The 21374-nt window shown below is 36.0% G+C and overlaps 1 protein-coding gene across 8 annotated transcripts in view; it reads right to left on the bottom strand.

Annotated features, from left to right (window-relative positions):
• The window catches only part of FAM126B (family with sequence similarity 126 member B), a 55947-nt gene that overhangs the window by 9138 nt on the left and 25435 nt on the right, over positions 1 to 21374 (bottom strand). For 7 of the 8 annotated variants that reach the window (XR_006164532.1, XM_042783989.1, XM_042783990.1 and 4 more), the window contains exons 3-11: positions 21142 to 21241; positions 17388 to 17466; positions 16218 to 16319; positions 11336 to 11515; positions 9266 to 9346; positions 8520 to 8635; positions 7759 to 7854; positions 5869 to 5985; positions 5148 to 5235 (exon numbers count right to left, since the gene is read on the bottom strand). Coding sequence is in view for 7 of the 8 variants with exons in the window: in XM_042783989.1 (XP_042639923.1) it covers positions 5148 to 5235; positions 5869 to 5985; positions 7759 to 7854; positions 8520 to 8635; positions 9266 to 9346; positions 11336 to 11515; positions 16218 to 16319; positions 17388 to 17438 (831 nt within the window). In the remaining variant the exon portion in view is untranslated. Of the gene's footprint in view, positions 1 to 5147; positions 5236 to 5868; positions 5986 to 7758; positions 7855 to 8519; positions 8636 to 9265; positions 9347 to 11335; positions 11516 to 16217; positions 16320 to 17387; positions 17467 to 18238; positions 18322 to 21141; positions 21242 to 21374 lie in introns of all 8 variants that reach the window. The other variant, XM_042783987.1, reaches the window with a different exon arrangement.

Here is a 21374-nt window from a genome sequence, read left to right as displayed (position 1 = left end):
ACAGCATATGGCCCTGTGCATGGGCGAGACAGGGCCAGTTTCCACTCTCCCCTACCACATACCACGCCTCCCTCTGACAAACAAACAAACAAAAAACCCCACCAAAACCTCAAAGCAAACAAACAAGCAAAAAAACCCCACCACCGAAAAAAACCCTAAAACCTAATCAAAGGGGTTAGACTGATTAGACTGCAGATACTTGCAGATTTTTTTTTTTTTAAAAAAAAGGCAACCTAAGCAATGAGCATCAAATCATTAAAATGCATTCATCTTAATTAGATCTATTTTTTTCTTGTAATAGCCTATTATAAAGCCAGAAGCTTTGTTTTGCAGCTTAGAGGAGAACAAGTAACCTCTTTTGGCTTTGATGTTTTAACTGCTTCTTTAAACTTCCCGTAAAATGTCTGTAGGATTAGAGGTTTACTTCAAAAAATAAAAAAAAAGCAACTTGCAGTTAATGTTTCCTAGTTTAAAAGTAAATTGTTCAAAAAGTAAATTTTTGTACTAGCTCTTGAAAAGGAAGCTGGGTATCTATGGCATGTGTAGTATTCACCAATAACAAAGTTGCTGAACACAAAATATGATTTAAAACTTTAAAAAAAACAAAGTGAACATACCTTGATTTTCCAGAATCTTACTGACTTTATACAAGCAATCAGCAATAAAAATATCAGACACATTTTAAACTTAACCTCACAACTTCATTCATAGGTCTCATAGGTTTCATAGATACCTAACTTCTTACATGTTATTTATTCCACCCCTCTAATGAAGACAGTAGATATAAATTAAGAGGGTCAGAGACATCTAGACTTAAAATTACTATGGAAAATGTAATTTACTATTCTCTATAAAATCCTATCTAGCAACAATTCCCACCATAATTTGGGCAGATTCTTCTCTCCACTACAGTTTACAATAAGCATTATGAAAAGCAACTTTGTTGCCTCCTAATGGATTCTCCTTTGTATCACACACACACAAAAAATTCAACTTGAGATAACAGAGTTCACTATATGGCAAGAGAAAAACATTTCTTTTAATATATGTGGTCTGCATGTCCTGAATCCATGTAGTCTACTTGTTAGCTCAAGGCAAAAGCATGTAAACCCTATTTTAAGAGACAGATAAAACTATAAGGTTGTCTGTTCTGTCCACTTAAATGAAACACAGATCTGCTTTAGAATATGCATCTTTGAAAGATACTCCACTTTTCTGACAATACATACATATATTTTAATTCCTTTCAGGCCACATTCTTTTTCTAAGAACAGGCATTTTGTTTGTTACAATCAAGCATTTCCTAGTTTCATGTTGTAGGCAACATTTTCATATGTTCCCCTCAACCTAGTGACAGAATCAATGCACTTTTAAACCTCATCAATGTTGTCTTGATGTTCTGAGGTTGTCAGCGGCCTTGGAAATGTAAGGGACATTCAACAAATTCCTTGAACTCCCAAAGCCCACATATACCAAATCTGCTTAACTAATTAAGTTGTCTTTTGTTTGCATTCACAAAAACACAAACTACGAAAAATCTACTAAACCACTGGTACAGACCCTATTGGCAGAACTTCCTATTATTTGTCTTGTGAAGATCTCAGATAATGTTTGATAAAAAGACTGGATCAACGCATATGGCATGCCATAAAAGGTCCATGAATTAAAGGTGTTTATTTGCCTTATAATAAAGTAAAAGTGATTTTCCTATAAGTTACATCAGGCAAACCATCCAACAACCATGAGAAGAAATGAAACTGTTTCAAACAATAAAGCCACAGATGACAGGACATTAACTAAATCAAGTACTTTTCCCTTCCTGCAGGGCTGGAATGGCTGTCATAGAGCTGATCCTGATCTCCCCATTAAAACTCTTCTCCCACTACCCTCCTGTCAGACTTCTAACCAGCACAAAAGATTACTGGCACCATCACATAAATGCTCCTTATCATTCTGCCTCCCACTTGTCCAACATTGATTTGCCCTTTGTTAGCCAATTCTCTCAGCCTCAAGACTTGTTTGTGAACTGCTCTCCTATTCACACATAGTCCTTTTTCCATGCCATCCTCTTGAAATGATACAAACTGCATTCACCCTATCCCTGATCATATTAAAGAGTTCAGAAACTCATTTTTGCTGTATTGAACGAAGGCAGATCAAGTTCAACAGTATACAGTGATTTGCCTTCCCATCTTCTACACTCTAGAGTTGTGCCCTCTTTGAAATAGGTACTCTTCTCAGTATACAGGATTAAAAACTAAAAATTAGGAGCAAAAAGCTTCTGCAACAGGACCAGAATAATGACAGAACACTTCTGCTTGTTGAACCTTTTAACAGCTGGCCATGTCTAACAGCACAAATTGTACTTCTGGGGACTGAGGAGAACCATACGGAGATAAAAATCAAAGCAAAAGTAAAACATTGAAATAATCTAAACAACCAGTTTGAATGAGTCACAGCCCTTCACTGACAAAAAAAAACAAAAAAAAACACAAAAAAACCCCAAACAAAAAACAAACAAACAAACAAAAAAAAAAACCAACCAAAACAGAACTGCAATCCTTCAGGATGCAAAAAATCTTGAGCACTGAAAGGCAGGAAAACAAACAGCACAATTCAGACTTGGCTTGCCAAGTCTGCAACTATCAATGATAAAGGAGAGCTGGTTTCAGGCCAGACATCCACTCTTGCCTACCAGAAAGGAGCTCTAATGAAAAGAACATCCAACAAAAGCAGTAAGTACATCAATAAAATACACTGGATCAAGGTGCTGTCACAGTAGGGACTTACTGATCCATGCTTCCCGTGTACCAGGCTAAGAAAGCCTGTGCATCTCTGCACTGAAGACTGGGATTTCCACCTGAAAACAAGTGCAGAACTCTTGTGTTCAGAGGAAAAGACTGACTGACTGGACCTGAGCTACTCCCCAGGTCCAAGCCAGCTTGATAGCAATATTAAATCCTGGAGATTAGTTTCCCTCTGTAGAAACGCCCAGTTTTCATGACTATGAAACCAATACCCAGTGTTTGTTAACAGAGATACTTCCTTTTCCCAGAAAAAGTCTTTCCCTTGCATTACTTCCTGCCCTTTCCAGTGCAGTCTCTGAGTAACAGTGAAAGATGACCGCTTCTGCATTACATGTATTTCATAGCTTTCTGATGGTGCTGTTTCAGTTGGGTATTTTTTGGTTTGGGTTTTTTTCTAAGTCCACAGGCAACATAAATCTATTTAATTAAGAGAATGAATCTACTATATTGTCAAAAATATCTCTCCAGAAGACACACCCAAACACAAGGACCGTGATGTTTCTCACTGTAATGATGACTGATGGTATTATAATTATACAAATAGCTTGAGTACAGATATCTAAAAATAATCATAACATGGGGATTTGCCTGTATATTAAATGGACTTCAAAGAATTTGCTGCTGTTAGGAAATCCTAGGCAGAGGCTGAACTCAAAACTTATCTGGTGTGCTGCACATGAGATATTTTATTTGGTGGCAGTATTTTTAAGTTTAAAATACACAATTTTATAATGCTGCTAAATTATACACATCTAGAGAATGCAATGAGGTGAAAGGACCTCACTGACCTTTGAAAAAGTCAAATCACTTGAATATATAGCATGACGCAAAGGATATGCAGGTCATTTTTTTATAAAACTGACAATTTCTTAAAGCTGCTTTTTAAAAATTGCAGTAAAACAAGACGGGAAGCAAGGCAACAATCAGAATATTAAGAAGAAAAGCCCACAGATGTGCCTGCACGCATATGCATAAAAAACCTGACAACTGGGGAAAAGGAAAAAACTGGTAATACCATGACTTCACTGACACCAGACAATAGGATGAAGAAGCAATAGTAGCTTTGGAAAAAAACAAAGACATTCTAGAAGATTCTTAAAATTAGAAGTAGTCTCTAAGGACAAACTGATTAAAATGAACAATGGGGACTGAAAATTGTCATATCATTAAGTTTCAGATCTTCCTACACACCTTTTAAATCTAGTAGTTTGATAGGGTGGCCCAATTCAGCAGGTTCAATATTTAATTTAAAGCTTTCAATCTGATGGAGTGATGAGTCAGTTCCAAAAGGAACCAACTATTATAATAATTCAGTGGATACCAAGCATTTAAAATGCAGCAGTGTCAGAAAACCTGTAGATAAATTTTAAAGCCAATATTAATTCAACAAGAGAGTAATTTTATGTAATTTATTGCAAGAGAAAGGGATCTCAAATTGCCACAAAGATTTTTCCCAATCTACTCCTTTCTTAGTTATGTAAAAAGCAGTGAAATTTTACTGCCATTAGTTCAGAGAAGCACTAAAGGCTTCTAGCCACAATTCTGATGCAGAAACTGAGACAATAGTCTATTTTACTTTATTGTCCTTAATTTCACCTCTTATTTTGATCCTCATTCCTACATTTAACAAAAAATAAAATCCCTCTATTCCTCTTTATCCTTCCCAGTCACATCCACCTGCATCCAGGCCAGTTTCACCACTTTTGCCATTTCATTTCTCTCTTTTTCTGATCAGAACAGCTAGTGGAAACTTGGGAAAAAAAAAAAAAAAACAAAACCAAACACCAGAACAACTCCATTCTACTGCTGCTCCTCCAAAGAAGGTAAAGATTAAGACCTGTGAATCTGATCAATCGAAATCTGACATTGACTCTGGAGATGATGCTTCTTTTCACTTTCAGCTCCATCCTGTTGTTGCTTTTTCTACTGTGTTATCAGTTAAACCACACAGCATATTCTCAGCCCCGCTGAAGGTCTAAAAGCAAAGAAAACATCTTTTTTGCAACCAGTGTCCTATGACATGAAGCCATTTGGTTAAGCTTCTTTGAATCACTCATCAGTAGCTTATGCCAAAACATCATAAACATTTTGATCCAACTGTAATACATTAGAAAATCCTAGCTTTCAACATCAATGAGTCCTAGGAGATCCCAACACACTAGCTTAACAGTCAAGCAGAAAAAGCATGGTATAATTAGCTATGTTGAAAACACCAGCTGTTAACAACCACTTGCAGTTGAGAGTGCAGTGAATGGCCACAAATGTTTTCATTACCAGTCCACTTCAGAAACACATCCATACTCCTCTTAAGCAAGCCCATACATTGCAATGGTTTCTTACCAGCAGAGGCTGTGAGTAGAGTTCAAGCTGTGCTCTGTAAATTATGTCCTCTAATACCTCCTGACCAAGATCCCACTGACCATTATATCTAAAAAGCAAATAAAGATATTTAACTTTTGTATCTTATGAACTCAAACTTTCCTTTTTTCTGCCCAAATCCAGTAAAAGTATAGACAAAGCATTTTTTAATTAATCGTGTTGGTATAACAAAAAAGCTGCTCCCTGCCACCTCCAAGCAAGACAAAGTTGATGCCATAATCAGGACAAACTTAAAGAATTTTACAAATGGGGTTAAGATGTAAAGGTTAACACTACTTATAAGAACTGAATTTCCATCAGAACTGGATTTTTTTCTACCGCAGAAGCTACTGACATTCAGGAGCTCTGCATTTCATCAGGTTATCTTGGCATCCAAGCTCATTACCCTTGTGAATAGAAGGTATCTGGTGGTAGCAGAAACTTAGGAAAACAGGAAGCCAGAAGCCAAAGTCTCTTCAGCACCTACCGGTGGCCCTTCACCACCTAATTCAATGCTGACAAAGGTATTTTCAAATTATCAGTTGTCTGAGTGAGCAAGTAATGAGAAATACACTAATCAAGTTATAAACTTGTGTTGCAAGTTTTTATTTTTTTTTTCCATCATAAAACAACTATCATTTATATTTTAATTGGTGTAAACCCAGATGCTTCTCTTTAAACAAAAAAAAACCCATTCACTTACATGGCATAATAGACACCTGTGAGCAGCTGCACCATGAAGTCAGGGTCTAACACCACTCTACCACAGTGTTCTTTCCAGCGTTTCTCATGCTGCCGTGGAAATCCACTCACACACAGCCTGAAAAAAACCCACCATTGTACCAAAATGTTAAACTCACAAATACTACAAATGTCTTTGCATCAGAGTTTTTAGTTAATTTTCAAAATTTAGTTTTCAAAATATAAGTACACAACATCGAACATTCTTATGTTGCTCTCTCAACCACTAAAGCAGTTTTATAACAGTGCCTTGAGATGTGGCTTGATGATAATCCAGTGTTACTCCCATATAGCCATTAACTCCATCTGTTTTCTTCCAATTGTAACCAGCTTCTGAAGAATGATGGTGGCAAGATGTTCTCTACTGTCAGCCACCAAGCAGGAGACTCTGCCCAAAATTCAATAACCAAACCCAACTTCCTTTGAAGGAAACATTTCAGTGGTATAGAAGAGAAATGTGTCATCTCCTATCTAATGTACAATGACAGATGCAATCACCCTTTACCTCAAGTTAGACAACACAGATACTATATTCCTGAGAATTGCTCTCAGCCGCCTTCTAAAAAAAATACTTCTGACCCTTGAAAAAGGGCCTGCCTTCCCATATACTGCATAGCACTGAGTCTCTGTAAAACCCAGAATAATAGTAACTTTAACATCTTAATCCTCATCATGGAAGCAACACATGGCCACTAATACATAGTAACTGATGCACTGTGACAAAAACAAAAAATCCATAGCCTATAAAATGTTGTCTGTCTTCTCTACCCAAAGAATGGATCTAATTTTCAGATGCAGGAAAATTCAACATATTTGGCAAATTTAGCATAGCCACAACTCAAGTGAAGATGAAGGAAGTATACCAAGTATTAACCCATTCCCATCAGAAATCACAAAAACGAAAACAGGCTATAATCTTAACTGCATGTGTGTATTGCTACATAACGTATTTTGTTAGAAGATAGTCTGATCCTTCTTTGCTACACAACTGAATTGCATGTAATGCTCTTCTTTCTTGGCAGTACTGCGCTGAAGCAACCAAGCTAAATCAAAAAATATCTAAAGAGGTTCCTCTATTTGGGGATAGCAGGAGATAGAATGTATCTAATTTTAGACAAAAATGCTGGTAAAAAAGGTATAGGAGAATATCATATATACTTGAGATTTTTTAGAAGAAAAAGCAGGGATCTTTACCAACCATATACTTCTAAAGACTATTCAAGTAGATTATATAAAAGGCATGTATAAGAGTTTGAGAAATCCCAGTACTGAATTCTCCAAAAAGTAGGATGTTTTTATCAGGTAAAAACAGAAAGGAAGGAAAAAAAAAAATAGGGGCGTGTGGAGGGGGTGGGTGGGAAGAAAAAAAAAAAAAAAACCACACACAAATCCAAAACCCCAAACAGAAGAAAAAAACCCAAAACATTGTGCAAGCACTTCATATAAACCATCCTCAGAAGTAAAACATTAATATTGGGAAGTAGAGGAAACTGGTGGTATTCCTCATAGGATTTTTAAGATGACCATACTGAAAAATGTCTGAAAGATATGTAAATCCAAAAAATGCAAATAAGTCTGAGTAGCTTCAACTAATTTTCCCCAAAAATTTCTTTGTTTTCTTTCCAAATAACAGCAAGTTACATAACTAGAATGAAAACCCATGCAGTATAATCCACGTGTTTTATCCGTATGCAAGCACAGCCTCAAATTTTCAATCAAGTTGCAAGACTGGCCACGAACTAAATATATTAAGTTATTAAACATGATGAGTAAATTAATTATTTTTTTCCTGGAAGAATATTTATAAATCTAGATGCACCCTGCAAGACAATTTCAAAGGCAAGAGTCTCACCTGGAACCCATCCTACAAAGTGATTGATAAGAAGAGGCAGGCATATATACAATAGCAGAATTGTAGCATAGCATAAGGAAGCTCAGCACCTCAAACCTGGAAAGAGACAAAAGCAAAACTTTGCATGGTTTAAGTTCTAATATTTCATCAGAATTTAACACTAAAATTCTACAACTCAGTCTCAAAAAATAACACACAGGAAAAATTGTCATAAGTAAACACACAGATCCTGAAATCATCTTTCATTGTAATTCACTAACTTGAAACAGCCTATTAAAGGTTGATTATTTTAAACAATTAAAATTGTTATTACTGAAACCCATTAGGATGTGCACAAACTGTGGAGGAAATGGCATATGGCATAATATTTGGACAAAGTTATAGAACTAGACAAATCTGCAATACATTCAAAATTACTGTATCTGTTTTCCCCGAGCTGGCTTTAGACACAGGTAAAGCTGGCAGTCCCTAGAACAGCAGGGAAATTTCTCTCATCCCTTGTTCTATCTATCCATTCACCTCCATTTCTCTTTTTCCTGTGGAAAAATCAGTCACAGCCTCAGAGCCAAAGCTGAATTTTGTTACACTTCCAGGAAAATTTGAGTCAACAGACATAAACCCAAAGATATTCTTGACGGACACAGAAATGACAGAGAAGTTACTTTCTTCTAAACTAACTAGTATATGTATTTGGTCTTAATGTTTAAGGTCTTGTTGTCTGCCTAATGAAGCACCTCTAATGCTAGAATACATCCACCTACCGATTCTGTGCTGTGAAGGTTTCTCTTTGAGGATGAAGATCACTGTAAACTACTCTGATTAGATCATGCTGACATAGAGCTCCTTCAGTTAAAGCCATGGATCCAATAGTAGAGGGCTAGAAGTAGGTGGTGGGAAGAGGAAGGAAGGAGTGGGGAGAAATCAAGTCATAGGTAAAAGGTACCCAAAAGCATTAAAACTCTTAACCACCAAAGCCAAAAGACACATTTGTCTGGTGGTCTGTAAAAATTAAGATTATTCCAGAATGCAGTAAATCTAAAAATATTACCTGATTTCATTACTATAAACAGCTTCCACACATAAATAATAGAGCAGGTGAGAGGACTTTTCAACTTTGATTCTTACATATCCATTTATAATAAGTTCTTCCTAATTGCATAGACCTTTTGTACAGCAACAGTAGAGGAAGAAAAACACAATTCCAAGTTCAAACTATATTAGGAAGGAGTATAAAAGTAGTTTTCCTTCTAACTAACATGTAAGAGGCAAAAACCCACAGTTGCAACTACAGCAGAACTAACCTCTGTTCAAAATGGGCAATGTCAAAGATATCTCACTATTTACATTCCTTTCCTTCTAATAATGCTTTTGAATTCAATAATGCAAGCTACTGACACTGAAAACTTACTACAACAAGATGCATCTAAAATGGCCTGTTGCATCAGCTCGATCCACTTTTCTTTCCTCTAATAGATCCAATTCTAATTTACCACAGCAGCTCTCTTACCTCATGATATATTGAGGGTTTAGATAACGAAGGGATGGTGAAAGATAAAACTTTGTTGTTTCCATCTTTGTCAGCAATTTCCTGCATTAAAAAACAAAAACAAAACCTAAACAGAAGGAGACAGGACATGCACTAATATTCAACTCTTAGAAGTCATTTAACAAATAAGAAGGTAGATGTCTTGATCTCATAAGACAATTAACAACCCAAGGTCCCTGTGCGTTTGCAGAATATCAGCAAATTTACATACGCATTTAAAAAGTGGGAAAGACCTCTATCACAGACTGTTTTGTAGAATCAGTCTGCAACACCTTAAAAACAAACAAACAAAAAAACTCCACACAAAACCCCAAAAAACAGCATTGGCTTCTTACCAGTGTGACTTCATCGAAAACAAAAAAGAACAAAAAGCTCTTCTAGCTCACCTTCACATTATAACACTTATGCAATATATAGATTGCATAGTGGAGCAAGACTAAACTGTAAGCCCAAAAGATACAGACACATGAGGGCTGATGAGTCACTTGCTGACAATGAGCCGTACTTCATAATAAATGCACCACAGAGAAAAGGTGAAATCAAGGGGACTGGCAAAGTTTCTTCAGGCATTCTCTCAGTAAGAAATACACAGAATTTTTTCTCAAAAAGCTTTTGAACTGGTCAGATTTTATAGTTGCTAGGCTACTATACAAGCAAACCCAGCAGTTTTTAAAGCAAATCTACTAAAAGCAATTACATAAGACTATACCAAACAGGAATCCAAAATCCTCCCTTTTCACTCTGTACAGCAAATTTCCAAACAATGAGCTCTAGTCATTTCAGTTTATGTACAAACTTAGTCTAATTGTTGATAGAATTTAGATAGAATTTAGCAGAATGCAAAAGATTTATTCTAGTCTTTCACTTTCTAATTATTGAGAACATAACTTCACTCCTTCAGTCTCCGTATATGTGCAGAAAAATATCAACAACTGAAAGAAAAAAAACAGTGAGAGCCACTGTCCATTTAAAGGCCTCTGTCTTCCTGAATCTGTAGAGAATGAAGAAATTTCTGTTCTTAAAAAATAGGAATCACCGACATGACTTTCAAAGTAACTGGAGAAGGACATTTACGAGAAAATGGTCGACAAACATAAACATGCTACTTCAGCACAGCAATCAGTACCAAAAATCAGCAAGCAGTTTCCAATGTTTTATCTGTCAGAATAAATCAAAAATGAGTGGATCTTCCAGTTGTTAGAGCTGATCTACAGACACATAACAATATTTTTTTGAGAATCACAGTTTGACTGTTTTGTGTATCATGTATAGAAACATAACACACAATTTAAAGGAGGGGTTTACTGTGATAGTAGAAAGATGCACCATGTTCCAGTATAACAAAACTGTGTTCTGTAACACAGAAATTCCCATTAGAGAATGCCTATCTCGGCAGTATGGCTAAATTTATCAAACAATTTCATAATATTACAAAAGTAAACATTTCCAGACTAAGGTAAGGATTTAAAACTACTTTTGCTTCCAACAGCCAAACTCAGTCATCTATGGTTACATTTACTTATTCTTAACATCACAGTTCAGCTCAAGACTGCCTCAAACATATACATGCATGTTATCTAAGTGCTAGCATGCATGCAGAGTGGTGTCAGCTTCAAATTACGCTTAAAAAGACATTTAGATTAAGAAGGGGGACAGAAGGAAGTGACACATGAAGACTGACCAAGCATACTGGCCTGACAATCACCTCCATAGAAAGTTGTATTTTTCAACATTAAGGAGGGCTACTTAAATTCCCTACAAACACAAGTATGTAACAGCTCAAGGAAGCCAATGAGATGATCCTTTTAGTTAAAATGTTTGTCCCAAAAAGATTACTATAAAAAAATATTTTTGCAGACACACTCTTACTAAACATTCATTACATTATGCTTTTCTCCCGATGAAATGTTTCATGTAAGTGTATTATAATTTTAAATATGTTGTTTCAATAATTTACTTTATTCCTAGTGGTCAGTGACACAAAACCTCAGATCAAAGCTTTCCTCAGCCATTCCTACTCATCTCACTTACCAAGTTGTAAATGCCAAGCAGCAGTGCTTCAATGCAACCATTACTCTGCCTATCCCTGCTGGCAGTAAGACGCAGATATACCCAGATCAACTCTGGCAAAAATTGCAGTGTGAATCTCTTGAGCCGAACTTCTGAACTACGGTAAAGTTCAAAGAGCTGGTGGCAAACAGGCTCCAGGAGCTGTGGAAAGGCAAAAAGGATAATGAATTACTGTTAGGCTTCTCTAATAAGAGAGAATGACACCTCAAATATAGGGGCTATATCAAATAGCCACTGCAGCCAGTAAAAATTACATTCCTTGATGGCAAGTAAGTGAATGAACCAAAGTGATACCTTGCATTCCTTTTAAGTTGATCTGTAAGGACAGATGTAAGGGGCAGGGGAATGCAGTATTGGGAAATGTGACCTGACTACAGCCGCTAAGATCTCGTGCCTTGAGAACATTATTCTCTAGGGCTGTCAGTATGAGATTTATTTTGTATACAGGTACTAATTTAAGGCATGTGACAGAAACATAGCTTGAACTATGTGCACCATAAAACTTTAATGGTGCAGTTGTAAGATTTATAAAAGTACAAAGGTTAAAGATTAGCTGTTAATAACAGCTGCTATAGACAAATCTGTATGACTGTACAAATTCACATACACAATTTAGACTTAGATACTTTAGTATATTGCAAACATGAAAGATAAATTTAATAATTTTCTATCAGGACAGATGCCTTAAGAGAGCATCACCCAAGAAAGAGTGAACACATTAGTTTCATTTCTAACATACAGTATTCTGGTCAATGAAGTATACCATTTTTAAATCACTGATTACGTAAGCCATAACATGACATCTACATAAAATAAAACTTTGCTATCAGACAAATCTCTTCTTATACGAGGCTCTGGTATAAGTACCTTGTGTAACAAGGCTTCTGATTGACAGCCTAGTTACTCTAAACTAAAATCCTGTTTTTACAACAGAAGCAAAGAGAGACTCCACAAGAGGGGGAGGGAAGAAAGCTGACACTGACAATGTTGATGCAGAATGAGAGAAGTCCCATCATTTGGAGCACACAGATTTTTACAAGCCATATATGTAAAATACCTCACCAATGATTTTTTGTTTCGTGTTCTAAATGAAAATAGAAGCCCGTAAAGCTTCTATTGCAATCATTTTAATAAAATAAGGCAAGGGTTTTCTCTATAAAGTTAAGCATATATTATTTTATCTAGTATATTTATTCCAATATTTCATACCTATATACCACTTTGTGTTCAAAAGATGCATAAGTATATTCCTTCTTAATTAATGTTTACTTAATAGAAACTCATGCCTAAAAGTAACACTAATTATTAAAACCATCTGTTACAGTAAATCCTGTATTCAAATCCTCAGAGACTGAACTGTATCCTTGTTTTATAAAAGGCCTAGCACATTACAGAGGTTCAAATAAAAAACAGTGGTTAAAAAGTAATTCAGAGATCACTGAATAAATTTATAGGTTTTTGTTAAAAGAAAATAAGAGCAGGAGGCTAGCATAAAGAAGAAAAAGAAGAAATCTCTGGAAACAATAAATACAAACATATCTGAAATAAAACAAGAGGTGCAAAAAAAGCTAAACAAATATTATCAGAAACCAGATATATACAGCAGCATTGCTATAAACAGTACTTCTATTAAATTAGAGATGACAGAAGCCCAAAGCTGTTTCCTATTTGAAATTAGACAGTCTAATCCAAGTCCCATTAAAAACAGTGGAAAAGAATAATTTACTTTAGCCAAAGTTAGATGAGACTCAACCAGGGAAGTTACTGAGTTTATTCTACTATCTTTCAAATTAAAATTGTATAAAATTAGTCTTTTAAGAGAAACCATGCTCCCTAGAAAGATACAAGCAATATCCAGTCACTGGTGCTGCAAGCATGTAAATACTCCTCATTTCTAGCAGTTGTCATATTAATTGTGCAAAAGGTTTAACAACTGCAAATTATTTATGTGATAACCTGAAAGTTGTTTATAGCAACTACTGTAGCACTTTTGGTGTTTTCCAAGCTTTAAGTCCACAAGAAAAAGCTGCCATCACAAAGACACTACAACATAAATATTTTCAAAGCCATGAACACCCAAGTTTTTCCTATCAAAGTGTATAGTACTATCATCTCCCACCTGGAAACACAAATATTGACACTGTAGGAAAGTACAAATGTTTTCCTTGCATCCTAATTATCTAATTTCTGAGAACCAGTCTCTTCCAATTAATTCTCTGAATATAAATATTGAGAAGACACTGGATAAACAGAGAAAACGGAGCTTTTATCACCAATAATTTGTGTATACATGAACTGGCACACACTTTCTAAATTCTGAAGATCTTTCAGTCTAAAGTCAAAGCAAACTGAGTAGCACAGCAGTCAGATAAAAAATCCAAAGTAAAAAGTTGCTTATAACCATATCTCTTTTCTGACAAACTAAAAACTTACATTAAAAGAGCTTTCCTACTAGCATAAACAGCAATTAGCATAACAATTACAAATGAAATTTTTACCGTCTTAAATATACAGTAAGCAACAATAGTATTATTTGCAGACTTCATTTTTACACCTCACTGAGATGTAGACTAGTCATGTTTTAAGGAAGCTGATGAATAGCTTTAGTTTGGCTTATTTTACAAGTTTGCCAATCTTAAGAGCCATACTTTTAAGTTAGATATAATGATTTATAAAATGGATGACAAAGATTGGAAATGCTTGCCTTTTTGAAGACTTCAATCATGGTAGAAAATAATGTGCTCATCTTAGGCTTAGCTATAACATAATGCGTGAAATTAGTTATTATTTGAAGAGTACTGGCTCTGGGAAATGCTTGGAATTGGACAGGTGATCTCATTTTGTTTCAAGACTGAGCTTTCCAGGTTAAACCTAAATAGTTCCACATGAATACTCAATGTTTAAATTTCAGTACAGCATTAACTTAAAATTCATAGAGCATTTACGTCTATAACCATAAACCAACTCTAAAAATTATAAAATTACCTTAAAAACAGTACTTCAAAAGCTCTTCACTTTAGAATTCAAATATTATGCAAAAATCAATACATTATTCAGTTAAATAAGCTGTTTATGAGTAAGATCACTCTCTACTGTTTATGTAATTTTCTGTTCCACTCATCACCTTCTCCATATTTAAAAAAAAAAAAAACGTTTCCTAAAAGGTAAACAGTAAACTGACAGTTTTAACTTGACAGTAAGCTTGCCTTCATTTGGTAGTGCTCAAATTGATTGACAATAATCCTGGTCTTATGAAGATAGAATTATGTGATTCTAGAAAACTTCATGTTTGCTGTAAACAGTTGATGAAGTTTTAAAAATAGGTCAACTTTATGATTAAGTTGTGCTAAAAAAATTACTTGTCCATCAAGTTTAAGAATCCAGTGAGTACATTTTTATAATAGCCTACTACATAAGCTTTATCTTCATAAGCAGTTATCCTCCTAATAAATAATGCCTTATAAAGCATATTTTAAAAACCCCTCACTTAAAGCCAAATATTACCACAGAATAATGCAAAGTAATGAATTTAATATGGTTATACGCATCACACACAAGTAAATCTGGAGGAAGTGCAATAAGGAAATACATACTGCCTTAACAAGCAGAAACTGAAATTAGTCATCTCTGAGTTTGGGATTGCTTATCTTATACTTGATATCAGAATCAGGCCCAAACAGCAATAGCTGTTCCAAAGAGTAATATTTGACAAGCATCGGATAAGATTACTGCCACACCCTTAAGAAGATATTCTTTTTGCAAATCTGGTTCTTTGCATCCTTAAAAAAAAAAAAATGCTTATTCTCAAAGCAAATGAAAATTTTTACATTTTCAGAAGTATACACACACGCAAATACATATATACTAAAAGACAACAACGGTGGCTTCAGGTTGGAAAGAGTAATAGTAGTTTCAGCACCAAAAAAAAGGTCACTATGCAAGTTATTTCTAACACTGAAATGAAATTGACAGCTATGAAGCTTTTCTTTTTATTGCATGAGCATTATGCAATCTTTTTTAAGTTCAATCAAGCATTCAGCTTCCAAAAGCAGCTGAGCTGTACTTAAGAAAATAAAGAACTTCCTTGCTGTGTACACTTGCCATTTAATTTATAAATATACAGGAGATCACAGATGACAAACCAAGTATTTGGAAGCATTTTATCTAAAGTAGTTTACACTACAGAGAATGGTATGCTTGCACAATTTATTCAGAAGTTATACTTCACACACTTACTCAGAAATGCTCATGGCAGAAGCCAACGGAATAGAAAGCTCAGTTTAACATAATTTCTAAAGTAAAGTATATACAAGGGTAATCTAAGTTTTCATTGTGTATATTTATATTTTGGGGCCCTGATTCTGCTCTTGTTTACAGCAGTGTAAACCAAATTACAAAAACTTGGTAATACTATAAGCAAAAGACGACCTGGTTATTTTAATAGGATTTCACAAATTCATTCCATCGTCCACTGTAATAAGCACATTGGTCTTATTGAGTTTCACTGTAAGGCCTACTTTGTTATGACTGAAAGGTGGTTTCTGGGAGAAAACAAACAAACTCATGCCAAATCAAGCATAACAGTCAGTTGTAGCAAGTAAAATCTAGCAGACAGCATAAACTGTATTCTTGGGAACAGATGAGGTTGTGTCTTACCAGAAAGGCATTAAAGTAACTGTCAAAAAACAAGAGTAAAAGGAGAGATGATAACCATGTTAGGCTACACTAGAAAGAAGAATCAAACAATCTTCCTCTCTATCTCCACTTCTCAGTTATTCTCGTTTTAGTTGTAGAGGTGGAATATACAATAATGTGAACAAAGATATTTTTCAAAGTCACCTACCTCATTATTTGGGTCTTGAATAACCTTATAAAGAGCTGGTACCAGTGTTTTTTTTCGGTGCAACGTAGCTGCATAGCTGGAAATTTGCGTTTCAGGTAATGCCTAAAGAAAAAAGCAAAAGCGTTATCCTGATAAATCAGTGCTTCCAAGTATTAAAGATCTCCACAAAAGGATTCAGTCTCATCCCAATAGCAAGAAAAATTCCTGAAGTTCAGTAAAGTTTCAAACCTGTAACTAGTTCATTCTGTACAAGTCCTCCTCCATATGAATAGCATTTGGGGGTACATACCAACTTTCAGGGTTAAATCCAAAGCAGTTTCAGGTTTATCTTTCATAAAAACAATTTGCTAGAGCTTGATATAAGGACTCTCTTTCTTGATATTCTGTATTTAACAGGCACTTTTCAAAGTCTTCATCAAATCAACTCAAATTATTTAATAAATGTGGATAATCTAGAATGAGCATGGACAGCCTCAAGAACCATCAAGCAACCACATCCATGCATTTTGTATCATTGGCTCCTCAACAAATTTCCAGCAACAGCACATAATGACTTACTGTGTATCATCAATGATGCGAAGAATTAATAATTCTTAAATTAAATAACAGATTCATTTCATATCAGTTATGAAATCCAGTTTTCTTGTTTATGCATTATCCGATATTTCACTCAGTATAATTATCAACATGCAAAACAGCTTAAAAATACTTCATGACAAAACAATTAATTTTATGCAGACCATAGGAAAAAGAACAGAAAAATATTTGTCTTTAGTATTTTTTAAACTCCAAACATTTCTACAAATTTTTGAAAAATAATAAAGTCTCTCAATTAGAAATTTGGGCAGCGCTATCAAGGTATTAATTAAATTCTAACAGCTTGATCTACACAGAAACATAGGCTTTAAAAAAACCCACATTGCTATAGCAGTGTTCTATTCTACAATAATAAACAATAAAAATAAACTAATACTAGAACTGTGCATTGTATATTATGTACCAGCTGACTCATTTACATAGACCTTTGCATGCTTTATGCATTATAAGAAGTTGAAAGATCAAGTAATAGATATTTAAAATGTTAATTATTGGTTATTTGTTTTTAAAAAAAAATCAATGTCCTGTGGCATTAAGACAATGGTATCGCTATCATTCTTCTTCTCAGCTCACCTTGAATTCTGACAGCCATTCTTCCACGACACCTCGTTCTGATCCCAGCATTTTCTTACCTCTTTTGCTTCTCTCTTACCTTTAGAAGGAAAAAATAAATTAAATAAGAGTTCTGGCAGCAAAACCTAGTTTTGTAAAATCCTACCCCAATGAAAAGCTATCAACATATTTCCAGTATAATTACAGAATATCAAATGATAGGAAAAGTTGCATTATGGACAACCAGTCCCATTTTATAACAATGATTAAACTGCTCTCTTTGGAATTTCAGTCAAAAATACTGCACATTGATGGGGGAGGGGAAGAAAGAAGGATTCAGTGCTTCAGGCCAAAATGTACATTAAGACAAACGCATCATCCCATTCTTGCTCCCTTACCATATATAGTACAAAGAAAAGACAAGTGGAACAAAGTAAAGAGTGTCATGGAACAAATTATGAGAGACTCTAATAACAATTCTAGATACAGCTCAAAGTAAAGCAGTTTCATAAAACCAGTTATTAGAAATTCTAGTAGCAGAACCTTGCTCCTTAAACTTTGATCTTAAAGAATTTTGACACTTCTCGATCAAATGGCAAGCTTTAGCTCTTCTAAAAGTATGTTGGAATTCTCAGAAACAGCAAAAAAAACCCAAAAACTTGCCAGGACAACTGTTATCATTATTTTCCATTTTGTATACAACAGTTATATTCTGACATATTTTGAATTCTCATAGATTTAATTCTCAAGGCAATAGCAAGAATATTTAAAACACAAGGCATGATTAGACACCTTGGCTTGAAGTTCAAATAGATCTAAGTAACAAGGATCATTTAGTCTTTCTGCATGATCTCACTATAAGTTGGCAATACCTGGAAGTCATTACGGTCCCAGAAAATTTTCATCCGATGAAGTGAAGCTGTAGCTTCAAACTAGAGACTAAAACCTAAGAATCCTGAAAAGGGATAAATTGACGAGACAGTAAAATATACAAGCTGTTTGAAGCCATACTAGACATATGAAGACAGTGATTCTTAGTCAATGTTTTATCAGTTTATTTTTGACAGGACTTGCAGGTTAACAGCTGCCTGAACAGAAAGAAGAAACAAAAAAATCTGTGAAGGGACACTGTATTTTAATAGATTCTTTGGTCATTCTTTTTTTTTTTTTAATAAGTTGATACTTCTATGTAACGACTATATGCAACAAAGCTGTCACACATCTTTACCACATTTTTCCTAAAAACAAATACCTATCAGCTTCAAAGCCCCCCCTTTTTTTTTAATTAACATTTTTTCGTTCGGTACAGTCAACTTTTTCACAAGTTCTTTTAGCCTGGGATGGGAAGAAAAAAAAAAGATACACTTCCACAGACGGTAACAAGATGGAAAACTGCTACAATCATCTTTAATTTCATTAACACTTATGCTCATCAACTTCATACAAGTAATGTCAAGAATACATTAATTGCTACTATTTGCAAAATTAGTTGTAAAATTTATAAGAAAAAGGCAGATAAACATTAAGTGGAACACTTCTTACAATTTTTTTTCAGCTCCGTTTTGAAAATTATTTAGGCTCAACCAAAAATCACAGGTTTCATATACAAGTTAGATCATGGAAGTCCTATAATAAATGATGAGATGCATTCATGGGTCCTGAGGGAACTGGCAAATGAAGTGGCTAAGCCACTATCCACCATATTTGAGAAATCATGGCAGCCTGGTGAAGTTTCTGTTGAGTGGAAAAGGGGAAACATAACCCTTGTTTTTAAAAAGGAAGACTCAACGAACTACAGGCTGGTCAATCTCACCTCTGTGCCCAGCACGATCATGGAGAGGATCCTCCTGGAAACTCTGCTAGAGGACATGGAAGATAAGGAGGTGATTGGTGACAGTCAGCGTGGCTTCACTAAAGGCAAATCGTGCCTGACAAAGCTGGTGGCCTTCTATGACGTGGCTACTGCACTGGTGGATAAAGAAGAGCAACTGATGTCATCTACCTCGACTCGTGCAAACCTTCTGAAACTGCCCTGCATGACATCCTTGTCTCTAAATTGGAGAGACACGGATTCGACTGAAGGACCACTCAGTGGATAAGGAATTGTCTGGATGGTCACACTCAAGGAGTTGCAGTCAACAGCTTGATGTCCAAGTGGAGAGCGGTGAGAAGTGGCGTTCCCCAGGGGTCGGTGTTGGGGACAGTGCTGTTTAACATCTTTGATGGTGACACGGACAGTGGGACTGAGTGCACCCTCAGCAAGTTTGCCAATGACACTGAGCTGTGTGGTGCGGTCGACACGCTGGAGGGGAGGCACGCCATCCACAGGGACCTGGACAGGTTGGAGAGGTGGGCCCGGGCAAACCTCATGAAGTTCAACAAGGCCAAGTGCAAGGTCCTGCACGTGGGTCGGGGCAATCCCAAGCACAAATACAGGCTGGGCGATCAGTGGATTGAGAGCAGCCCTGAGGAGAAGGACTTGGGGGTAGTAACGGATAGAAAACTGACTGTGAGCCAGCAATGTACACTCGCAACCCGGAAAGCCAACCCTATGCTGGGTTGCATCAAGAGAAGCGTGGCCAGAAGGTCGAGGGAGGGGATTCTCCTGCTCTACTCTGCTGTTGTGAGACCCTCCCTGCAGCGCTGTGTCCAGCTCTGGGGACCACAGTATTATGAGGACATGGACTTGCTTGAGCAGGTCCAGAGGAGGCCACGAAGATGACTGGGGGGCTGGAGCACCTCCCTTGTGAGGACAGGCTGAGAGAGTTGGGGTTGTTCAGCCTAGAGAAGAAATGGCTTCAGAGAGACCTTCTAGCAGCCTTCAAGTACTTAAAGGGGCCTACAAAAAAGGTAGGGAGGGACTCTTTATCAGGGAGCATAGGCATAGGACGAGGGATAAGTGCCTTAAAACTGAAGGAGGGTAGATTTAGATAAGGTCTAAGGAGGAATTCTTTACTGTGCAGGTGGTGAGACACCGGAACAGGTTGCCCATAGAAGCTGTGGCTGCCCCCTCCCTGGAAGGGTGCAAGGCCAGGTTGTATTGAACAACCTGGTCTAGTGGAAGGTGTGCCTGCTCATAGCAGGGGAGTTGGAACTAGATGGTCTTTAAGGTCCCTTCCAATCCAAACCATTCTATCACTGTCTGACTCCATGAAATGGCCTTTAAATAGCCAGACTACTTGATTGGAATCACCTATTCTAGTCTGAGAACATACTTGTTTTGATTTCTGAAAGATGTATATTTAAGCACGTATTAGTATTTGTTAAATAGAAAATGAAGTGAAACAAAGTACAAAAATTGTGTTGCAAAGCTGTAAACTCAATGTTAGCAACTTTGTACGAACAAGGCTATGTGTAGCATTTTGCATGGGCCTTGGCAGCAAGTCATTCAGAGGATACAAACTCCCCAGGGTAAAGAACTGTCTCAGATTTCTTAAGTGTGTTTAAATATTCTGTAGGATATCGTATTCAGAAATAACATTAGATTAATTTAAATTCAAGTACCACTTCGGTGACTTACTTCAGTAGAAGTGCTAACAAATAATTCTATAAAATAACACAACAAAACTATATAGCTATCTGCAAACAAAGGTTTCCAGAAACATCCTTTTCAACAGAGAGGGAGAGAGATATCAAGTCATCAGAATGAGACATGTACATAATTTAAAACACCACAGGACTTGCTACAAAAGAAGTTGAGATTTAGTTCACTTTTCCTGGAAAAACAAACAAACAAACAAACGTTTTCTGTAGAAAGTGCAACATTCAACTTTACCTCTTTGAAGAAGTCAATTTTCTAAAGGAGGAAGAGGAGGAGGAATGCAGTTTTTCAACCTGGGATGCATTTGTCAAGTCTTCAAGTACTGCCTCGTTTTCTGAAAGGTGAAAAAAAAACCTCTGATGATCACTGAAGAGAAATACACTCAAGTAAAGCAAACAGTAACATATATTTTTGAACTTACAAATCAAAGTTGATCAAATCCACTAAAGCATATTTGGGTCATTTTA

Source organism: Tyto alba, unplaced genomic scaffold (assembly GCF_018691265.1).
Source record: "Tyto alba isolate M040663 unplaced genomic scaffold, T.alba_DEE_v4.0 Super-Scaffold_7, whole genome shotgun sequence".
Lineage (NCBI taxonomy): Eukaryota > Metazoa > Chordata > Aves > Strigiformes > Tytonidae > Tyto > Tyto alba.
The sequence above is the reverse complement of the archived record's forward strand: the minus strand, read 5'-3'. Positions and strand labels throughout refer to the sequence as shown.